The sequence below is a fragment of the Chelonus insularis genome, unplaced genomic scaffold, assembly GCF_013357705.1.
Source record: "Chelonus insularis isolate UGA/USDA-ARS -01 unplaced genomic scaffold, ASM1335770v1 contig_25_pilon, whole genome shotgun sequence".
NCBI lineage: Eukaryota > Metazoa > Arthropoda > Insecta > Hymenoptera > Braconidae > Chelonus > Chelonus insularis.
The window spans coordinates 1,281,010-1,298,558 of NW_023276451.1; the positions used below are offsets into that span (position 1 = coordinate 1,281,010).

The 17,549-nt window shown below is 29.6% G+C and overlaps 3 protein-coding genes across 4 annotated transcripts in view; 2 read left to right on the plus strand and 1 right to left on the minus strand.

Moving 5' to 3' along the window:
- Positions 1–1,326: 1,326 nt before the first annotated feature.
- On the minus strand, positions 1,327–3,759 carry LOC118064840 (uncharacterized). 2 transcript variants are annotated; one of them, XM_035079722.1, is made up of 9 exons: positions 3,582–3,759; positions 3,361–3,468; positions 3,148–3,277; positions 2,858–3,061; positions 2,640–2,786; positions 2,461–2,569; positions 2,218–2,376; positions 1,927–2,147; positions 1,327–1,851 (listed from the first exon to the last, which is right to left on the minus strand). In XM_035079722.1, exons 1-9 carry the CDS (start codon positions 3,680–3,682, stop codon positions 1,609–1,611), a joined length of 1,422 nt encoding a protein of 473 aa, XP_034935613.1. In that variant the 5' UTR covers positions 3,683–3,759; the 3' UTR covers positions 1,327–1,608. The 2 variants fall into 2 exon arrangements, with proteins under 2 accessions (XP_034935613.1, XP_034935614.1); XM_035079723.1 differs by having other exon boundaries at positions 1,651–1,851; positions 1,971–2,147.
- Positions 3,760–3,973: 214 nt separating this feature from the next.
- Positions 3,974–17,549, plus strand: part of shaker (Potassium voltage-gated channel protein Shaker) — a 92,169-nt gene continuing 78,593 nt past the window's right edge. The window contains exons 1-4 of the mRNA XM_035079870.1: positions 3,974–4,114; positions 4,337–4,481; positions 4,599–4,715; positions 16,451–16,963. Coding sequence (XP_034935761.1) covers positions 16,806–16,963 — 158 coding nt within the window. The 5' untranslated portion in view covers positions 3,974–4,114; positions 4,337–4,481; positions 4,599–4,715; positions 16,451–16,805. The remainder of the gene's footprint in view (positions 4,115–4,336; positions 4,482–4,598; positions 4,716–16,450; positions 16,964–17,549) is intronic.
- Positions 7,221–10,502, plus strand: LOC118064923 (uncharacterized). The gene is made up of 7 exons (XM_035079873.1): positions 7,221–7,628; positions 7,696–7,843; positions 7,925–8,130; positions 8,276–8,472; positions 8,569–8,731; positions 8,804–8,943; positions 9,092–10,502. Exons 1-7 carry the CDS (start codon positions 7,355–7,357, stop codon positions 9,425–9,427), a joined length of 1,464 nt encoding a protein of 487 aa, XP_034935764.1. The 5' UTR covers positions 7,221–7,354; the 3' UTR covers positions 9,428–10,502.

Below are 17,549 nucleotides of genomic sequence, written 5' to 3' on the forward strand. Positions count from 1 at the left end.
ACAAACGTTTAAAATAGACAAGCCTTAAGTATCTTGTTCACGTTCTTGATGAATTGAATGTTACATTCATTCAAGATTCCACTACAGTTACAAACCAAATCAAATTTCGAGCTTGATAACCAAGATTATTTTTCGATTTTAGTTCTAAAAAAAAAACTTTAAAAAAAGATAAAAAAAATTTTTTATAATGAACCATATTGATTTTTTTCATGACTACTCAAGGAAAATTTTCATATATGTTCTATGAATTTTAATATAACATTTGCAGTTCTCTTCTTAAAAAATAAATTTTTCACGAATTTTATCCATAAATTTAAACTAATCTATCAATTGACATAAAAAATTTGACATGGGTCGACTGATAAAAAGTGAAAAAACAATGTATGAATAACGGCAGCTAAAAAATTACAGTCATGTGTCCAAGCATTGTTCAGAATAGCTTAAAAGTATCCTGTTAAAATATATTGTTGAAATATCTGCTAGATGATTGAACATTAATAAAATCTATTCAGAGTATTTCTTGTTCAAGTTCGTCGAACCTACTAATAAGGGAAAGCCACGAAGAGATGATACCTAAGATCTAGGCTATAAGACTTGAGCTTCAATGATGCAAGCATCAATTTCCGGTAGTTTGCGTTTAATGTATAGCCATGCCACGTAAAAAAGTATGAATGGAACCGCAGCAGATGTGGTATTAGTACTATATACATGGTTTTCACGTATTCTTGCACTTTCCTATCTTTCTCTGTTTCATGTGCTCGCATGCAACGCTGGTACTTGCCATTTCAGGTGCAGCCGGGCGCGATTAACGTTCTTGGAGATGAGACGAGGGTTCGTTATTTTGATAGCCTTCTTGGATGCTCACTGATGCATTTATATGTGTACATACACGCCGGCACATTGAGTCGAGTGCTCTTTCGAGCGAGTGACCGCAGTACCCTTATGTGTTACGTCCAACATTCAGCGTAGGTTGTATATACCCTTGAATACAAAACACACGCGGCTAAGATCTTTCCGACCCTATAAAGAGTACTCATAACCGTTCTGATTGCAAAAAGCCGACGATGCGCAAAGCAAAGCTGCCACTGCCACTACTTCTAAATCATCATTTCAACCATGTAATATACCTAAACGTTTTAGAGATATTGAGCACGTTTATGGCAAACCGTATGTTTAAGTAGTTTTTTCAAGAGTTAAATATTTGCCGTAAACGAATGTAAATTGGTTTATTAGAATGTGAATGAACTTTCTCACAGAGAATATTCAAAAACATTTAATAAGAATGAAAAATTCTTTGTTTAGAAAATAATTATTTATCGTTTGCATACATTCAATAATAATAAATATGATTAAAAACAAATCCAAATTTCGCACTTAATACTATCTAATAATTTATCAAGTATTCAGTCATGGTTGCTCATGTTATATGACGTATAATTTATCATGATTTAAATAGACTAATGATTATTTTTCTTATAAAAGTATTAAATACTAATAAATAATTCAATTATTATCAGATATTGTGAAATATGACTTTATACTAAAAACTCAATGTCTAATATCACTTTTAATAGAAAATATTTAAAAACTCACTTTATTATCACCACTTCACGAACATATTTCAACTTCTTCGATTCTATTTTTACTGTTACCCGTATTTTCTGGCAAACAATTTTCCGATATATTTGAATTGACACTTGTCTGATCACTAGTACTTATACTCAAATTTTCACTGGCTGTATTATTTTTAACCAATTCTTGCTGTTCTGAGTTCGTCGAAATATTCTGATTAGAGTTATTATCAGGAGCGGCGTCTATAGCGATTTGATCTGACTGTATATTGGGAGATGCCTGAAAAAAATTTGTGTTACATTTTTAATTAACTTTATTTGAAATGAGTTTTAAATACTTAATTATTTTCAATACTTTTATATTGAGAATCACTTCAATCGTTTTTCTTTCATCCTTACTACTTAAGCTTTGGGCTTCGTTATTACGAGATCTTCCTAAAGAAAATAGCGTGAATGGCCACATGTACCATCGAAGCGATCCTCCTGCTATACAAATAAAAGCTACCACTGAAAGGACGATAATTACAATAGTCATCAGTGGAGTGAAAATAATTTGAAGAGGAGTCCAAAAATTTTCTGAAAAGTCCAAGAAAATAATCATAATGAGAATAACTGTTTTTAAGTGATTTTCCAATAATTGACTTACTTGTGGTCTGATAAACGAATTTACTAATTGCATCACCAAAAGCTTCTGCTGGATGAAGCATAAATGTACTGATCATGTGAGACAATGCTATTGCTGGTGTTACATGAAGAAAATGACTGTCTTCCCTTGCTTCGAAATATCTTTGACAATCTTCGAAGGCTAAAAAATAATTATACAGTAATTTTTTTTCTATTAAATAATAAAAAACAACGTAAAATTCATTTTTATAGAAAAAAAACTTACAACCATACATATGCCACACTTTTTCCCACCATGACATCAAATGAGGTTGACAGTGAACGGGTAATTCGGTCAACAAGAATTGTTTTGTTGTCAATTTTATTTCAGCATTCTAGAAAATATTGTATTAGATTTATCTATTAAAATTGCGTTACTTAAAATAAAATTTTAAGCTAAAAAACCTTAAGAAGTTGAAAATATACAATAACGAAACTTGTGATGAATATTATGAAAAGACTTGCTTGAAAGAACCTCATAATATCCCATTTTACTGTCAAGAGCAACCATGTAAGATACAGTACAATACATGTTATTATAACGATTTCTTTCTGAAATTAAAAATAATGAATATACCTCACATTTATTCTTCGAAAATTATTTTCTAAAATTATATACTTACATGCATTACTAAATATATAACGATATCTCGCAAGAACAATGAAATATCATAAAATAAATTCTTTTCAGATGCTTTAAATATTGATGTAATAAAAGGGTCCACATCTCTGATACGTGCTTTACCAAGGCCAAAATTTCTCAATTGTTGTAATTCTGAAGACGTTAATTCAATTAGTATACTTCCTGTTAACAAATTATTATTTTCCTGCAGGCAAATATAATGAATAAATTTAATGCATAATATTGCATAAATTATTAATGTGAATTGATTTGTAAATTATCGTATAATACCTGAAAATCAACCGATGATAATAATATATTGATGAGTCGTCGAGAAAAAGATTCTTCAAATATATCGTTCGTTTGATGTTTGAAAACGTCATTAAATACTTCATTGCACATTTGATGAAGATCGATATCTCTGACAAATTTTTATATTTAAATAATAAGTACTCAACTTGATTATTTTTTATTAAATTTTTAAAGTTATTTTTAAAAACTTACTCCATGTTATCATTATTTTTGTTTAGCTTCAGTTTCGTTACTTTGTTCAATTGCTTGGTTTGTTTGTTATAATAGAGAGAATTAGGGTCAATGACTTCATCTGATTGTCTGAAATAAAATAATGTATGTTATTGAAGTCTACTGGTATGTCAATTACATAAATTCAGAAAAAGTTTGTTTTCTGTAACGTATAAAAATTGAAGGTTATGACTTCGGCTTACCCATCTTTGGCCTTTTCTTCGATTAAATCAATGTCGTCATTGGCAGCTTCACATATTAATATTAATAACAAAATTTGAAAAATTGAAAAAACTAATTTCATTATTATATTCACTGTATTTTACTTTATTTGCCGGTTTTAAGATTCTGTACAACTTTCATAACTTTCATTACGCGTAATATTATGACGTCATCAACTTATCGCTATACGTAGTGTGCTGCATAAGCGCCATTGGACTGTACCGACAGTCAGTAAGAACTTTTTTAAATACCAATAGTTGGTATAGCAGCTTTCTTGCTTTACCATCAAAAATAATGATTGATGATAATTACCGACTGAATTTTCGTTTCCCGCCTTTTGAAGAAACCGACGCGACGAACATACTAGAAGCAGCTCGACCAGAGAAAAGACAACAACAACTTAATGTCTTGACGCTTTCATGTTTGTTTAAAGTCACAGAATTATACCAATTTTGTTAAATTATGTTAATTTTTATTAATAATGGCTTTTTTATTCAAATATTATTGGATACAGGTATTATTTTAGTTTTATAAATCCTAATTATATGAAAAAATTTTGACTCATGTTTCATGATCTTATACATTTTGGATCTAATCAATGAGATAGCCATTCAAAATGTTGAACATTTTGCATGAATATTTAAATATAGTATAAAATAGTTTTTATAATTCTTTTTAATTTCCATTGTCCATGTTCCAAAAGAAGATCATGCTAATGCGAAAGTATTATCCTTAGATAATGTCTTGGAACTTTCATTGGAAAAACTCATCCGTCATGAAGGAAGGTGTTGGTTCTGTAAAGTATTTCCGAACCAATATAGATGATGGAGTTTTTATTCGGGGAATATTATCAAAAACTTGATGAAAAAAAGAGAATTGAGGTAAATTTTGTAATTATTTACTTAATATTAGTTATTCAATTTCAATCATAATTAATTCTTGAATAATGATGAAAAATTTCTAATTAACCTGATTTTTTTCCTAAAAAATTCAATTAGCTGCAGAAAGTTAAGCAATCTTAAACAGTTGTCTACAACTCAAACAAACTGACTTTCTATAACAAATAACAAGATGGTTTTTAAATATGCTGAAAAATTTATTTCAACAACAATGAGGTAAATATCCTATTTTTAATAATTAACTGTCATAAATAATAGTATTTAGTAATATTTATTTTAAACAATTATCGATTCTACAATAGTTTAAGAAAGTAAGTTTACAATTTAAGCTCCTTAAAGTCAAGTTTTAATCAACTCTTAAAATTATGTTAGTGTATCAAACCATAGTTTATGTTTTTCTTCTAATCCGACGAAAACTCCTTGAAAATTTTTCAGGTTAATTGATGTAGGAAAGTAGAGTAATATTTTTAAAATCTTTGTAAATGTCATGATGCATACAATGTAAAGTACTTTTTGATGAGGCTTCTGTGGTCTGTAGTCGTTAAAACACAAGGCCATGAAGCCAACGAAGAAAATCAAATTCCTTCAACTTGATTTATTAGATTGGTGCTGATAACTGCTTATAGCATCTTTCATGATCCTTATCTTATTTATATGTCATTTCTATAATTGCTATCAACTTTTTTCTTTTGAAACAATGAATAGAAATCTTATGGAAACTTCATCTATTAGTTAAATACTTTTATGTTTTCTGAATTTCTTTTATATTATTATACGTTCACTTGGGAGCCAACAAGTTTGAGTTTAAAGTCTGGAAGTCGTCGGAGAGTTTTAATTTCCGTTTGAGGATATTGTTCAATCTTTATTATTAGCTTTCTAAGTACATTTCAATCATGAATACTGGTTTAAAAGTAATTAATTACTAATTTTCTTCAATATATATTTTCTTGTTTGGTCTTGTCGACAAGTGTAGAATTTAATTAAAATTTTAATTGGATTAGGTGCTCATTCACGCTTCTACTACTACTTATATATGTCCTTATATAGTAGAAAACGTCATAAGATATCACGTAATGTAGTGATGTAAAATTTGGTTTAAATTTAACATAAAAAGATTTTATTTTTCTTCTACTCTATCCAATTTAATTGAAAACGTTATGTTATTAACAGCTATTTTTATTTATTTTTTATGATAAAATATAGTCTTCAATGTACATTTGAAAATGCAAATATCATGAATGCAAATTTAAATGAAATTATTACTCATAATACATCCTAATTATTCGTAATTATGAAGCTTTTAGCTTTATAAATATGCAATTTGCGATTGCACTAATTTACTTGACGTTAATTCAACAAATAAACTTAGAAAATTTACAAAAGTATATCATGAAGCGACAGGTTGCTTTGATACTCTAGTTCAAACAAGCATTTACATCATTCTTCTTTTCACGTATCTTCTCACATGCTGTCTACGATCTTCAGTCGTTACCAAGTCTACGTCAGCTTTAAGTCACATGAAAACTTTCAATCTTTTTTGGTTTATAGCAGGGTCGTAATTCTAGAAAACAACTAGTTTTCTCACCTGCAATAAACTTAGGTATTACATTGACTACATAAATGAAATAGCAATAAATGACATCGTACAAAAGTAAAACAGTGAGAGTTTGTAGATGAAGAGTTAAAGAGCTTAAAAAGATAATTGAAAATTGGCAATGGATAATGAATAAAAAGAGGGATTCACGGAAAAAAAAGGTGAAGTAAAATTCACATAAAAAGTGCAGTAAAAAAACTTTTTTTTGCCTGCGGTACGATTTACAACAAACTGCAATAGAATTAACGTGATAATTAGGTTCGGATTACTTTATTATTTGTTGTTAATTGAACTAAAAATTGCGATAAGATATAAAAGATAATTAAATTAGTTAATGAATAAATAAAAATGATTTCATTTTTTGATAATTGAATTTATAATTAAAAATACGAAAAAAACAAACATTTTTTTCATTGATTTATTGATCGATAATTTACCGATCAATTATTTAAATTTTTTGAATTTATAAATTCTAGCGCCATCTATGTAACTGTTTTGAGTAACGCTAGAATTAAATAAATCGCAATAATAGAGTTGATCAACTGTTTCGAGTAATTTTAGAATATCTAGACACGCGTCGCTACTGCGAGTCTCACTCATTGTTTTGTTGTGATTCTTTGCCGCCTGAGCTTCAGTTTTCTGAGAAAGAGATACAGATCACATTGTTAGTGGCAAAATAAAAATTTTCGTATTATTTAGTCGCTGCTCAAGCGTGGATTTTTCTATCGACAACGTATATTGTTCGTGAAAATACATTATAAAAATATAGTGTAATATTATCTTTGTGTAAAAACCGAGAAGGTGATGGATCATAAATGAGATTGTTATTAAATCAAAATTGTCTGTTCCATTGTCAACATTAAAGTGATATTTGTGTATAAATTGTGTGTTAAGTTTGTAACAATGGATGAGTTTGTTAAACAACTTTTAAAAAAGTGGAATCTAGAAAATTTAATTGATCATTTCAACAGTAAGTAAAAAAACCTATTTCAACAATAGTATTCTTTATTCAAATTTAAAATATGAAAAATTGATTTATTTATAATAATTAGTGTTCAGAGGAATTAATAGTTTCACTCAAAAAATTTTTTAGGTTAAACTCAATTCTCTATATAATTTATATTCATTCTCAAATTTTGTTACTTTTACAGTCAATATAGTTGATAAAGAAGTTTTTACTAATTTAACTGATGCCCTTATTGTTGAACTCATTCCACAAATTGGATTAAGATATAAATTCTTAAAAGAATATAACAATTTTATGTCGAAATATAATAAATCGTGTTTTATTATTAATAACGAAAGTATTCATATAATTGAAAACAATAATAATGTAAATCATGATGATAGTTTAGAAGAGTCAAATCTTTTGCTTGAATCAACTATCAGCGGTCTTAATGAAGTTTTTATTTCAAATCTCAATTCTATTTCTAATGAAAAAACAATCTCTCCAATTCCAAAAAAAAAAACTGCACCAACTTCAAATCTTCCAACATCGAAAATTCCTATTATGCCTCTGTCTTCAACATCATCCAGTAAGATTTCCAGTTCTTCCTTTCAAATGTATTTATTTACTTTTTTCTGTGTCAATGAATATTTTAGGAAACTCTCAAAATGAAATTAAACCTATATTAAAATGTTTTCGTGGAAGGCTTATTCTAGCAGAATTTAATCTTAAGAACACAATAAACCGACGGTTACTCACTAGTGTAATCATTGAATCAGAATTAGAAAACAGTAAAAAATTCAAGTACGTAGCTATTGATGGAATATTTTAAATTATGTTTTGGGAAGTTGAAAATTAACTTTCTTTATAATTGTTTTCAATTAGGATTACAGCTGAGAGATTTAAAAAGTTGACAAAAGATCTAGTAGAATTATTTCCTGATGAAGAAGAAGACTTATATTATACACCCTGGACAAAAGGCACAAATGGTCCTATTGGTGCTAGAGGACTTCTGTATGATAAATATATCAATCTGAGAAGAACTTTATTTGAATTAGAAATCCTTACTTCTGATTCTAATATAGATCAACGTAAATATTTTTTAAATTCGAATAACTTACACTATTCAATATTTTTGTTTTTTAAAAATGATGAAATTAGCTTTTTTTTAATTTTATTCATTCAATAATTGTTTACTATTCTAATATCTCTATTGATTATTTTTTTAAATTATAGATGAAATAAGCAATACAAACGATATTTTACCGTTGAGTGATTCATTATTATGGCTTAAAAATCATATAGAACCATTTAGTGAAGTGCTTTTAAAATGGCAAGAAAGTTTTAAAGAAAGATTGGCTTATCATACAGAACGAATTGATATGTATTTTAATACATTCAATGTATTGAAGACACCATCTGCTTATTTATTGGTAAATTTCATAGTTAATTCCTCTGAATAAAAGTATTATAATATATTGATGCATGTATTAAATACAAAGGTTTGCAAATGAAATTTTCTGTTACAGTTTGAATCAGATTTTAAACAAATTCATAAAGAGGCAGTTGATAAATTAATTCTAAAATGGCCATCGGTTGCAAAAAAAATTATTAATATTAGTAAGAAACGAAAAGATTATCAAGTATCGCAATACCTCAAGACTAATAATATATTATTGGCGAACGATTCAGGTAACTTCATTTGTCTTAACGACTTAAATATTAACGTTAATTGTAATTTTCATGACTATATTTTCTATAAAGATCTTGGTAATATTGAGATTATTGCCCTTGAATTACTTCCATTACTATTGGGTACAATAAACAAGAAATCTAAAAAATCAGGAAAACATTGGAGACCAAATATAACTGACATTAAGCAATCATTTCTTTTTCATGCAGAGGTAAATAAATTTTTATGAATTTCAACTCCTTCAAAAACGAAGTGTTTCAGAATTTTTTGAATTAAAAAATATTACAATCTCTGTTGTAATTTTTTTTAACATTGCAATTCAAGTTTCAGTTTCAATTTTATTGTTTTTTTTTCTACAGACTATTGATGAACTACAACCATATATAGAAAGCAAAATTAGGATTTACAAGCAGCATAAATTGACTCTTCAGCCTTTTGTAGTCATCATTGGACTATTAGATAACATCGAAAGTTCGTTTGTAGTAATAAATGATCAGCGATATGTTTTACCTACCCCCTTAAAAGCAATAGACACATGTTTTAAAATCATACACGCATTGAATGCAACTTACTCAGTAGAGTGTGAACACGTTTGGGAATTTCTAGAAAAATACATTTATGAAGTTACAAAAAAAACTTCATCATTTACATGTGTCAATCGTCTTATAAGTGATTTAAATAGATATAAAAATTAAATGTTAAAAGACTATAAATTATAATTTATCACATTCATTTTTACATATTCAAAATGAATATGACATTTGATGATTTTTCTATTAATTTAGAAACATTTTTGGGTAAATTCTGGTTATCATTGTATAACAACTCAATGATACCACGAAACTGTGTTCAGTTCATCGTTGAAGAATTGACAAAATTTATTAGAAAACTTTACGTTCCATATATAATAAAACAAATTCAATATTATTTAATAAATAAATGTGAACAAGTTGTCATTAATGATATTCCACGTATACTTAATTCTGCTATTAGTTGTTTTGAAATATTTTCAACTGAGCATAGAAGATTAAAATATTTTTATGACAAAGGATTTCTTGTATTACCTATTCAATATAAAATTGGTTCAAGAATTGTAGAATCTAAACGCAATGGAATTATTGTTTCAGAACCAAAGGATGTGTTTGGACAATATATTCCTTTAAAAAATACATTAAAATCGATTTTTAGTATACCTGAACTATACGATAAAACTAAAAAGTACGTTGAGCATTTGAAAAATGAACCAGAAATTTTATCTAATTTTATACAAGGTGATCTTTGGCGTTCTAAGACTAAAAATCATGGAACTAAATTCTTTTTACCACTTTTTATTTTTTTCGATGATTTGGAGGTCGGTAATGCTTTAGGAAGTCATGCAGGAAACAACAAATTAGGTGTTGTATATATGTCTATTCCATGTCTTCCAAAGCAGTATGCTTCACGATTAAGTAGTATTTTTCTTGTTTGTTTATTCTATTCTAATGACCGAAAAGAATTTGGCAATAGAGCAATATTTGCAAAATTAATTGAAGAATTAAATGATCTGAAAAAAAATGGTATAACAATATCTATTAAAAATGAAAATATTAAGATATATTTTGAATGTGGAGCTATTATTGGTGACAACTTGGGATTGCATTCAATATTCGGTTTTGTAGAATGCTTCAGTGCAAACTATTGCTGTAGAATATGCGAAATTCCTTATCTTGAAATGAATAATCAAACTACTGAAAATGTAAGGATTTTGCGTAGTCCAGAAAAATATGAAAAGAGTCTAAAAATAAACAATTATTCACTGACAGGTATTAAGAAAAATGTATTTTTAATGAAATAGATGATTTCCATGTTTGCATAAATCAGACTGTTGATATTATGCACGATGTGTTGGAAGGCACTGCAAATTATACAATGGTCATTGTTTTAAATCACTTAATTTTTGTTGAGAATCGATTTTCTTTAGACACTCTAAATTCTAGAATCGATACATTCAATTATGGTAAACTAGAACTTTCAAATATGCCTCCATTTATATCAGCCGATCATATACAAATTAAAATGTCTGCTGCAGAAATGCTCTTTTTTGTACGTTATTTTGGATTAATGGTTGGTGAATTTGTAGAAGAGGATAACTGTGTTTGGCAATTATATCTGAAATTAAGACAAATAGTTGATATAATAACATCACCTAGAGTGTTGAGAAGTCATGTTGTATTGTTTAAAACATTGATTGAAGAGTTTTTAAGTTTGTATTTAAAATTTGCTTCTCATCTACAATTTAAATTTCATATAAAACTTCACTATCCTGCAATTATGTTGAAATGTGGACCACTAATGCATTTATGGTCTATGAGATTTGAGTCTAAAAATCATGAATTAAAATCTACCGCAAATATATCCGGATCAATGAAAAATATATTATTAACTTTGACTTTAAGGCATCAATTAAAAATGTGTTTTACAAATTATAATCCTTGTATTATTCAAAAATACATTAATGGTCCAATTATACCTAATTATAACATTGATAATCATATAAAATCTGTATTTGGTACTAATTCCAATGTCAAAGCTCTAAAATGGATAGAAATTATGGGTCAAAGATTTGAAAAAGATTCTATTATAGTTGTAGACTTAAGTCAGGAAGGACCAGAATTTGGAATCATAGTAAACGTTCTGCAAATTAATGGAAAATTTTACTTCTGTATCAATCATTATACAACACTCGGGTTTAACAGTCATTATCATGCGTATAAAGTAATGAAAAGTTTCAAAAATTGTACTAAGAACAAGTTAGTAAATATTTCTTCATTAGGAAATATAATAAAATGTTTGTTAATAAATAAAAATGGCTCATTGATGATTACAACTAGGTATTCATTATAATATTTTCATGTAATGAAATTTGTATTGTCAATGGAATTTTCTATTTTGAAATAAAATTCATGACCAGTAAATTGTTAAAGTGTTGTAAACTGTTTTCCTCAGTTTTCTTAATGACTCGTAATTACAATTATTTGATGATAATTCAAAACATTACTCATTATCTTTTCTGGTTAGTAAAATGCTATAGTTATGTTTGTAAAAAATTTGATGTCAAACTAACATAAAACTGTGGTAAAAAATACTGCAAAATATTATTGTAAATTCTACGGCAAATGCTATTGTAGATTTAACATCATTTAACCAGAATAAAATTAACTGCATTTTTTTTAACTATACTTTTGATATAAAAATTACACCTACGCATGTAGATTTTACATCACTTTTTTTTCCGTGTTGAGCTTCACTAACGATAGTAAGGGCAGTAATAGGACTGGCGTGTTTCCTAGCACAACAGAGAGCTGACGACCGTGATGTGCTTTGGAGGGGACGGCGCAGGTGTGCGCCGTTGGCCCGGCCACGGCCATCCTGTAAGCCTTGTGTACTTCAGGAGTAGAGAACAGCGTCAACTGCGCGGCTACGACGTGAGGGGGTGTGAAAGGGTTGCAGATATAGAGGTGGTAAAAGACAGTGAGCAAGTGGGAGTGAAACAGAGAGAAAGCAAGCACGGGGTTGGTGCGACGGAGGGTGCAGAGAAGAGGGTGGTGCGTCACAAGCTGCAGTGAGCCCGGCAGTGAGGCGAAACGTTGAGCTCCGCACGGGAGTCTCGTGCGCCCGCTTCCTTTGGTTTACCTCGGTCAACACGCGACTTAACCTTATTCTTACGTCCGTTTTACTGAACCAAGTGAGCTTAATTGCTACTTTTACAGCTAACTACCATTATTATCAGCATCTCTATATGTACATAAATTTTTAAACTCATCAACCAGCAATAATTATTTATTATTCAATCGGTAATGTATCGTGTGAAAGTGGTTAAAAATTACCGGTGTATCGATATTGTGATCGATGAATAATCGGTATAAACGATGGAGAAATCAACGACAACTGTATACGGAAATTTGCGTAAAGTTGTTTTTTATTCATCGAAATGTGCAGCATGCTAAAGTGACTAAGCAAGTATAGTCAGGGTGGGAAGAGAAGTAAAGGGGTGGTTTTTTTTATTATCGTGATATTCATGACGATCGGTCACGCCAATACGTGACCAAGATCGCCAAATTCTTCTCTGTATTCCCAATGCATCACGAAGAAAGGTCGTGTCCTGGGTTCGACACTCTACGAGACAGGGATAAATAGACAGGTAAAATGGGGGACGAGTGCGAGGGGCTGCGGATGCGGCTCGTGCGTCTGACTCAGTAGGGATATGATCTCCTGCGGTGGCAATGCGGCGCCGGGCTCCCGTACAAGTAATGCGGTATCTCGTAATTTGCATTACATACACACGTCTTTCAGTTTTTCTCTCTCGTCATTTGTAACATATGTTAAATACTTGAAGAAGTGGTTTATTATTAACACGTGTTTTATTTACTCTTCGACTGCGCTCAGTGGTTTCTCTAGTGTATTCATTGTGAATATATTTTCTATACGTTTTGTTTCGCATTGAAATCGTTCAATTGATATCATTAAATGTGTTCATATTTTTTACGTGAAAAGAAAAAAAGATTGGCACCAATATCATGTAGATTATTGAAGCATCAAGGAAATGAAAAAATAAATTATTTTTTTTAAGTAATCTATAAAATGATAAACTAACCATTATTACTATACGGATAAGGCATGGTAAACTAGCATTTATATAATATTTCAAGCAATATAAAATCGACCTTTTAAGAGTAGCAACTCACAAATGACAAAGATGTAGTGATATTTTTCTACATAAAGTAAGTGAAATTGTTATAAAATTTTATCAAATACAGATTAAATAGTTTATGAAGTATATTCTACTGGAAAAAAAATTTATTCAATAATCTATTTGAATTTGTACAGAGTAGAGAAAGTAAAAATGATAACGTATCGATCGTATTATTTAAAGACCCCTTTGTCGAGAAAAAAAAGCTTTTTAACGAGACGAAAGATTTTAAAAATCGTGACGAGTAGAATAGAAAGGTAGTGTAAATAATCAATTTAAATAGAAAGAAAATTGCATAGAAAATGAAAGAATGGTTCTAAATGAATTGTGCATAAAAATTCTGAGGATTTCGTTATTCTTTAGGTAAGGTCAGAAAGTCATGGCTCTTACTGGTACTTCATGACAGTACTGTGCGTATTTATCTTTGAAACCATCACGCTCGTCGCCCTCAAGGTGTAGATCCCTCAACATTCATGTCGACTTTTCTGAGAATAATACTTTGCGAACACATTGAAGGTACAGAAAACTTTGTTCACAGTAGACTTAATAGTTAACTGAAAGTGTTCAATGATGTACTGTTATTCGTTGAGAAGTTTGTCACTCTTTAACTTGAACTTTCTTTGGGTAAAAGGTTTTTAATTATAAACCGCGTTAAATTTTTAGTGTAATTATTTTGCTCTGTTGGTTTTAGTTAATTTTCTAGAGAGTTTCATCTTACTTAAAAAACTTTAATAGTAGTTTAGGCAACTATATAATATAATAAAAATCATGGACATTCAACTGGTTTTTTTTAACAATCTCTTTCTTCTACACACACGGATTTCTTGGCAATTCGCCCCGACGTGTCTTCGAGATGTAAGCTTGAGAACAGTTGATAACAGGCCACCCAACTGGACAATATTTCTTTCCAATCTGTGTTTCAGTTGACATAGGTATCATTGTTGCTACTGTAAATTCCTATTTCTCGGCTCATCTGTCTTCAAATTGAATTCATTTGTCACGTTTCTTGTGGACACACTGTTGATATTAATTTCTTCATAAACACATTTTTTTTTAAAATAAAATCTATATTTTTTTTTTAATTCTGAAAGAGGAATATAATTCAATTACAAGTTTTCATTAATAATTTGAAATATGATTAACTTCATTCTTTATTTAATCGAACCTTTCGTGAAAAAAATAAAATTTGTATGATAATGAGAATAATATTACCTAGGTGATATAAAAATGTATAAAACGTGAGAAAAATTTTAAAATAAATTAAAATTAGCGAATATGAGTAGATGGGTTTCAATCTCGACATAAAATATTTTGTAGAAAGTTAATGGGAAATATATTCAATTAGCATCGTGGAGCATATTTTTTTTCGTTAAATTTTTAAATATTCAAATTGCGCATGCGATTGAAGAGAGGGAAAATAAAATAAAACAAAAAATTATAGACGAGTATATTCGATACAGCAATTGTCCGCATTGCGTTGAGTCTAGTTTTTTCTTATTCGCGAAAGAAGTTTAGCATTTAATGAGTTCATAACAAAACTAAAGAAAGAAGTTTTTAAACATTTACTTGTAATGCAGTGGATCTTTATCCATGTTACATGTAGACTGAAATATCATTCACTATGGTAGGAACCACAGTAGCATGATACACACAGGGATTTAAAGTAAATCAAATCTTATATTTGGTAGGTTTGCGTTTCTTCCGTTTCTTTCAAACGTGATACGAATGGAACTCACGAAATTTTCTACTGGGAGTTGAACTTTTGGCCTCTGCATACAATCCTCGAAAATTTCGAGTAAAAATGTTGTTGAAGAACTCAGAGATGATACATAAATTAAAGCTTAATTTCAAGTTTGTTTTTGAAATTGTTTTATTTTCATTTTAATTACTTTTATGTTTTTTGTTTACGTTAAATACTTACCAATGTTGATTACATTACATTCTTTCTTTTATTACTTTCATAATTAAATTAATAATATTCATAATGAATCTGCGTTTTAATTCAAATTTAATTTTAGTGAAAACTAATTATTCGTCGATCAAACTGGCTGATTGATATTTTTTTGAAATTCTATCAACTGCCAATTAGCATACAAATATTTGTGATATGAATCAATGAACATAATAAATAGTATTTATAGGAGTTATCGATAAAAATAAATAATATTTATACAGAATAAAAATATTATAATTCTTTCCAAGGATTCATCTAATAAAATTATTGTATTCTGTTTTATTAACAATAAATCTTGTTTGTAATGAAATTAATAAGCATTATCCTGTTAGTATTGACAATGCTTCTGTGTAAACAGTTTCCTGTGCCTTCATTGAACAGACACAAGTACAAAAAAGAAGCATACTTTGCTATTTTGATTCTATCGTCCAACCATTGCAAGTGAACACGCGGACTGTCTCGTGTGATTATTGATAGCATGACATGTCTAGTTGATGTCAGTAAGTTTTAAAATTACCCGATAGTAAAACAAATGGAAATTCTATGTTACTTCACCAAGTTCTTGTTTTAGATTAGGAGAGTTGCTATTCAAAATTTTATAAACAGTTATAATTTTGATTTAGGTTTTAAGGATTTTTGTTTAAAACTCTAAAAGATCTAAGACAGAATATTAAGTAGAAACAAGTAGAATCAAGTCGTTTGATTCTAATTTGGGTTTTAGAAATTTTGATTTTATCCTTCATAGATTGAGTCCCAAAACTTACTTTTTAGATCTGAACAAACTTGATGGAAATTTCTTCCTATCGAAAAATTCCAAAGATTTAAAGAATTGAGAATCCGAAGACCTAAAACAGACTTCCAATTTTGATTCGGGTATTAAAACAAAAATCGTGAAGAAATAGCAGGAGTAGAAAGAAGTTGAAAGTATTAAAATGGTTGGGTGGATGGGAAACAGTGTCAAAGGAGAATAAAAAATAAGTTAAGTAAGAAGAAAAGTTTTCAAATTTTAAAGTATTCTTTCTTTGTTTTAAAAAGGAAGCAAAAATACGTAAAAGAGGAACCAGTTGAGTGAAGTGAGAAGCAAACGAGACAAAGGAAAAAACGGATTCAGTTAAAGGGTTGTAGACGAAGCAAGAGAAGAGAGAGGAGCCAAGATAGACAGGTCAGATAGATTAGATGGTCGAGGTGCTTAATTGGCGGCCTTGGGAGCCTACGGGGCCGTGCAGGGCACCTCGCACCTCCCCGCGGAGTCTCCCGAGTGGACGGCAGTTTTTGCCGAAGAACATTGTTTGGGTCTCTATCGCTCAGAGGCCAATTGAGTTTCCGGTAGAGTACGCGTGGGAGCCCCTGTCGGTGGCTCCCTATCAAGTGAACGAGGCTGGCGAGCGCAATGTGGCAGAGTGGCGGCATGGGCGCCCATGCGGCCAACAACCCATGGATGAAGCTTATGGGAATTGTGCACAAGGAAAGGAGACATCACGACTCTGGTGGAACTTCAGGGGGCCAAGGATCGTCAGCAGCGGCTGCCAACGAGAGAGCTCTCACTCAGTGAGTATTAATCGATTTTTCATTATTCTTGTCGACATGACCTGACAGCGATTGTCCACTGCATCATTTATACATTTGGTTACTATTTGTAAAAGACAATAAGGTAGATAGATTTCATTTCTTTCATATATCATCCTTCTATATTGAGAAGGAATTTATTTTTACATTCAGATGATTCTTTAGCCAAATACCGTGCTCTTGATAGAAAAATTTTCCATCCTTTATTGTAAAATATCGTCTTTATTTTTAACATTTTTATTTTCGTGAAAAACAGATTCATTTTTATTGATCAGTACATATTTACATAGAGAAACATACCCACATAATTTTAACGTCATTCAGACATCTGACGAATTATAGGAAAAATTGCTCAAGAAATAAATATACCTTCATAATTTATTTTCATAGAACTAGCCATATTTGACAGAAAACAATTTCAGAATGTCTCGAACAGCAACTGTCTATTCTGCTAAAATTTCATTGATTGAATTCATAGTATAATTAAATAATTTTTCAACCCATTAATTGATTTTGTTGTGAATTATATAATCTGTTTCAATATTATTTGCGAACATATATCTCATGT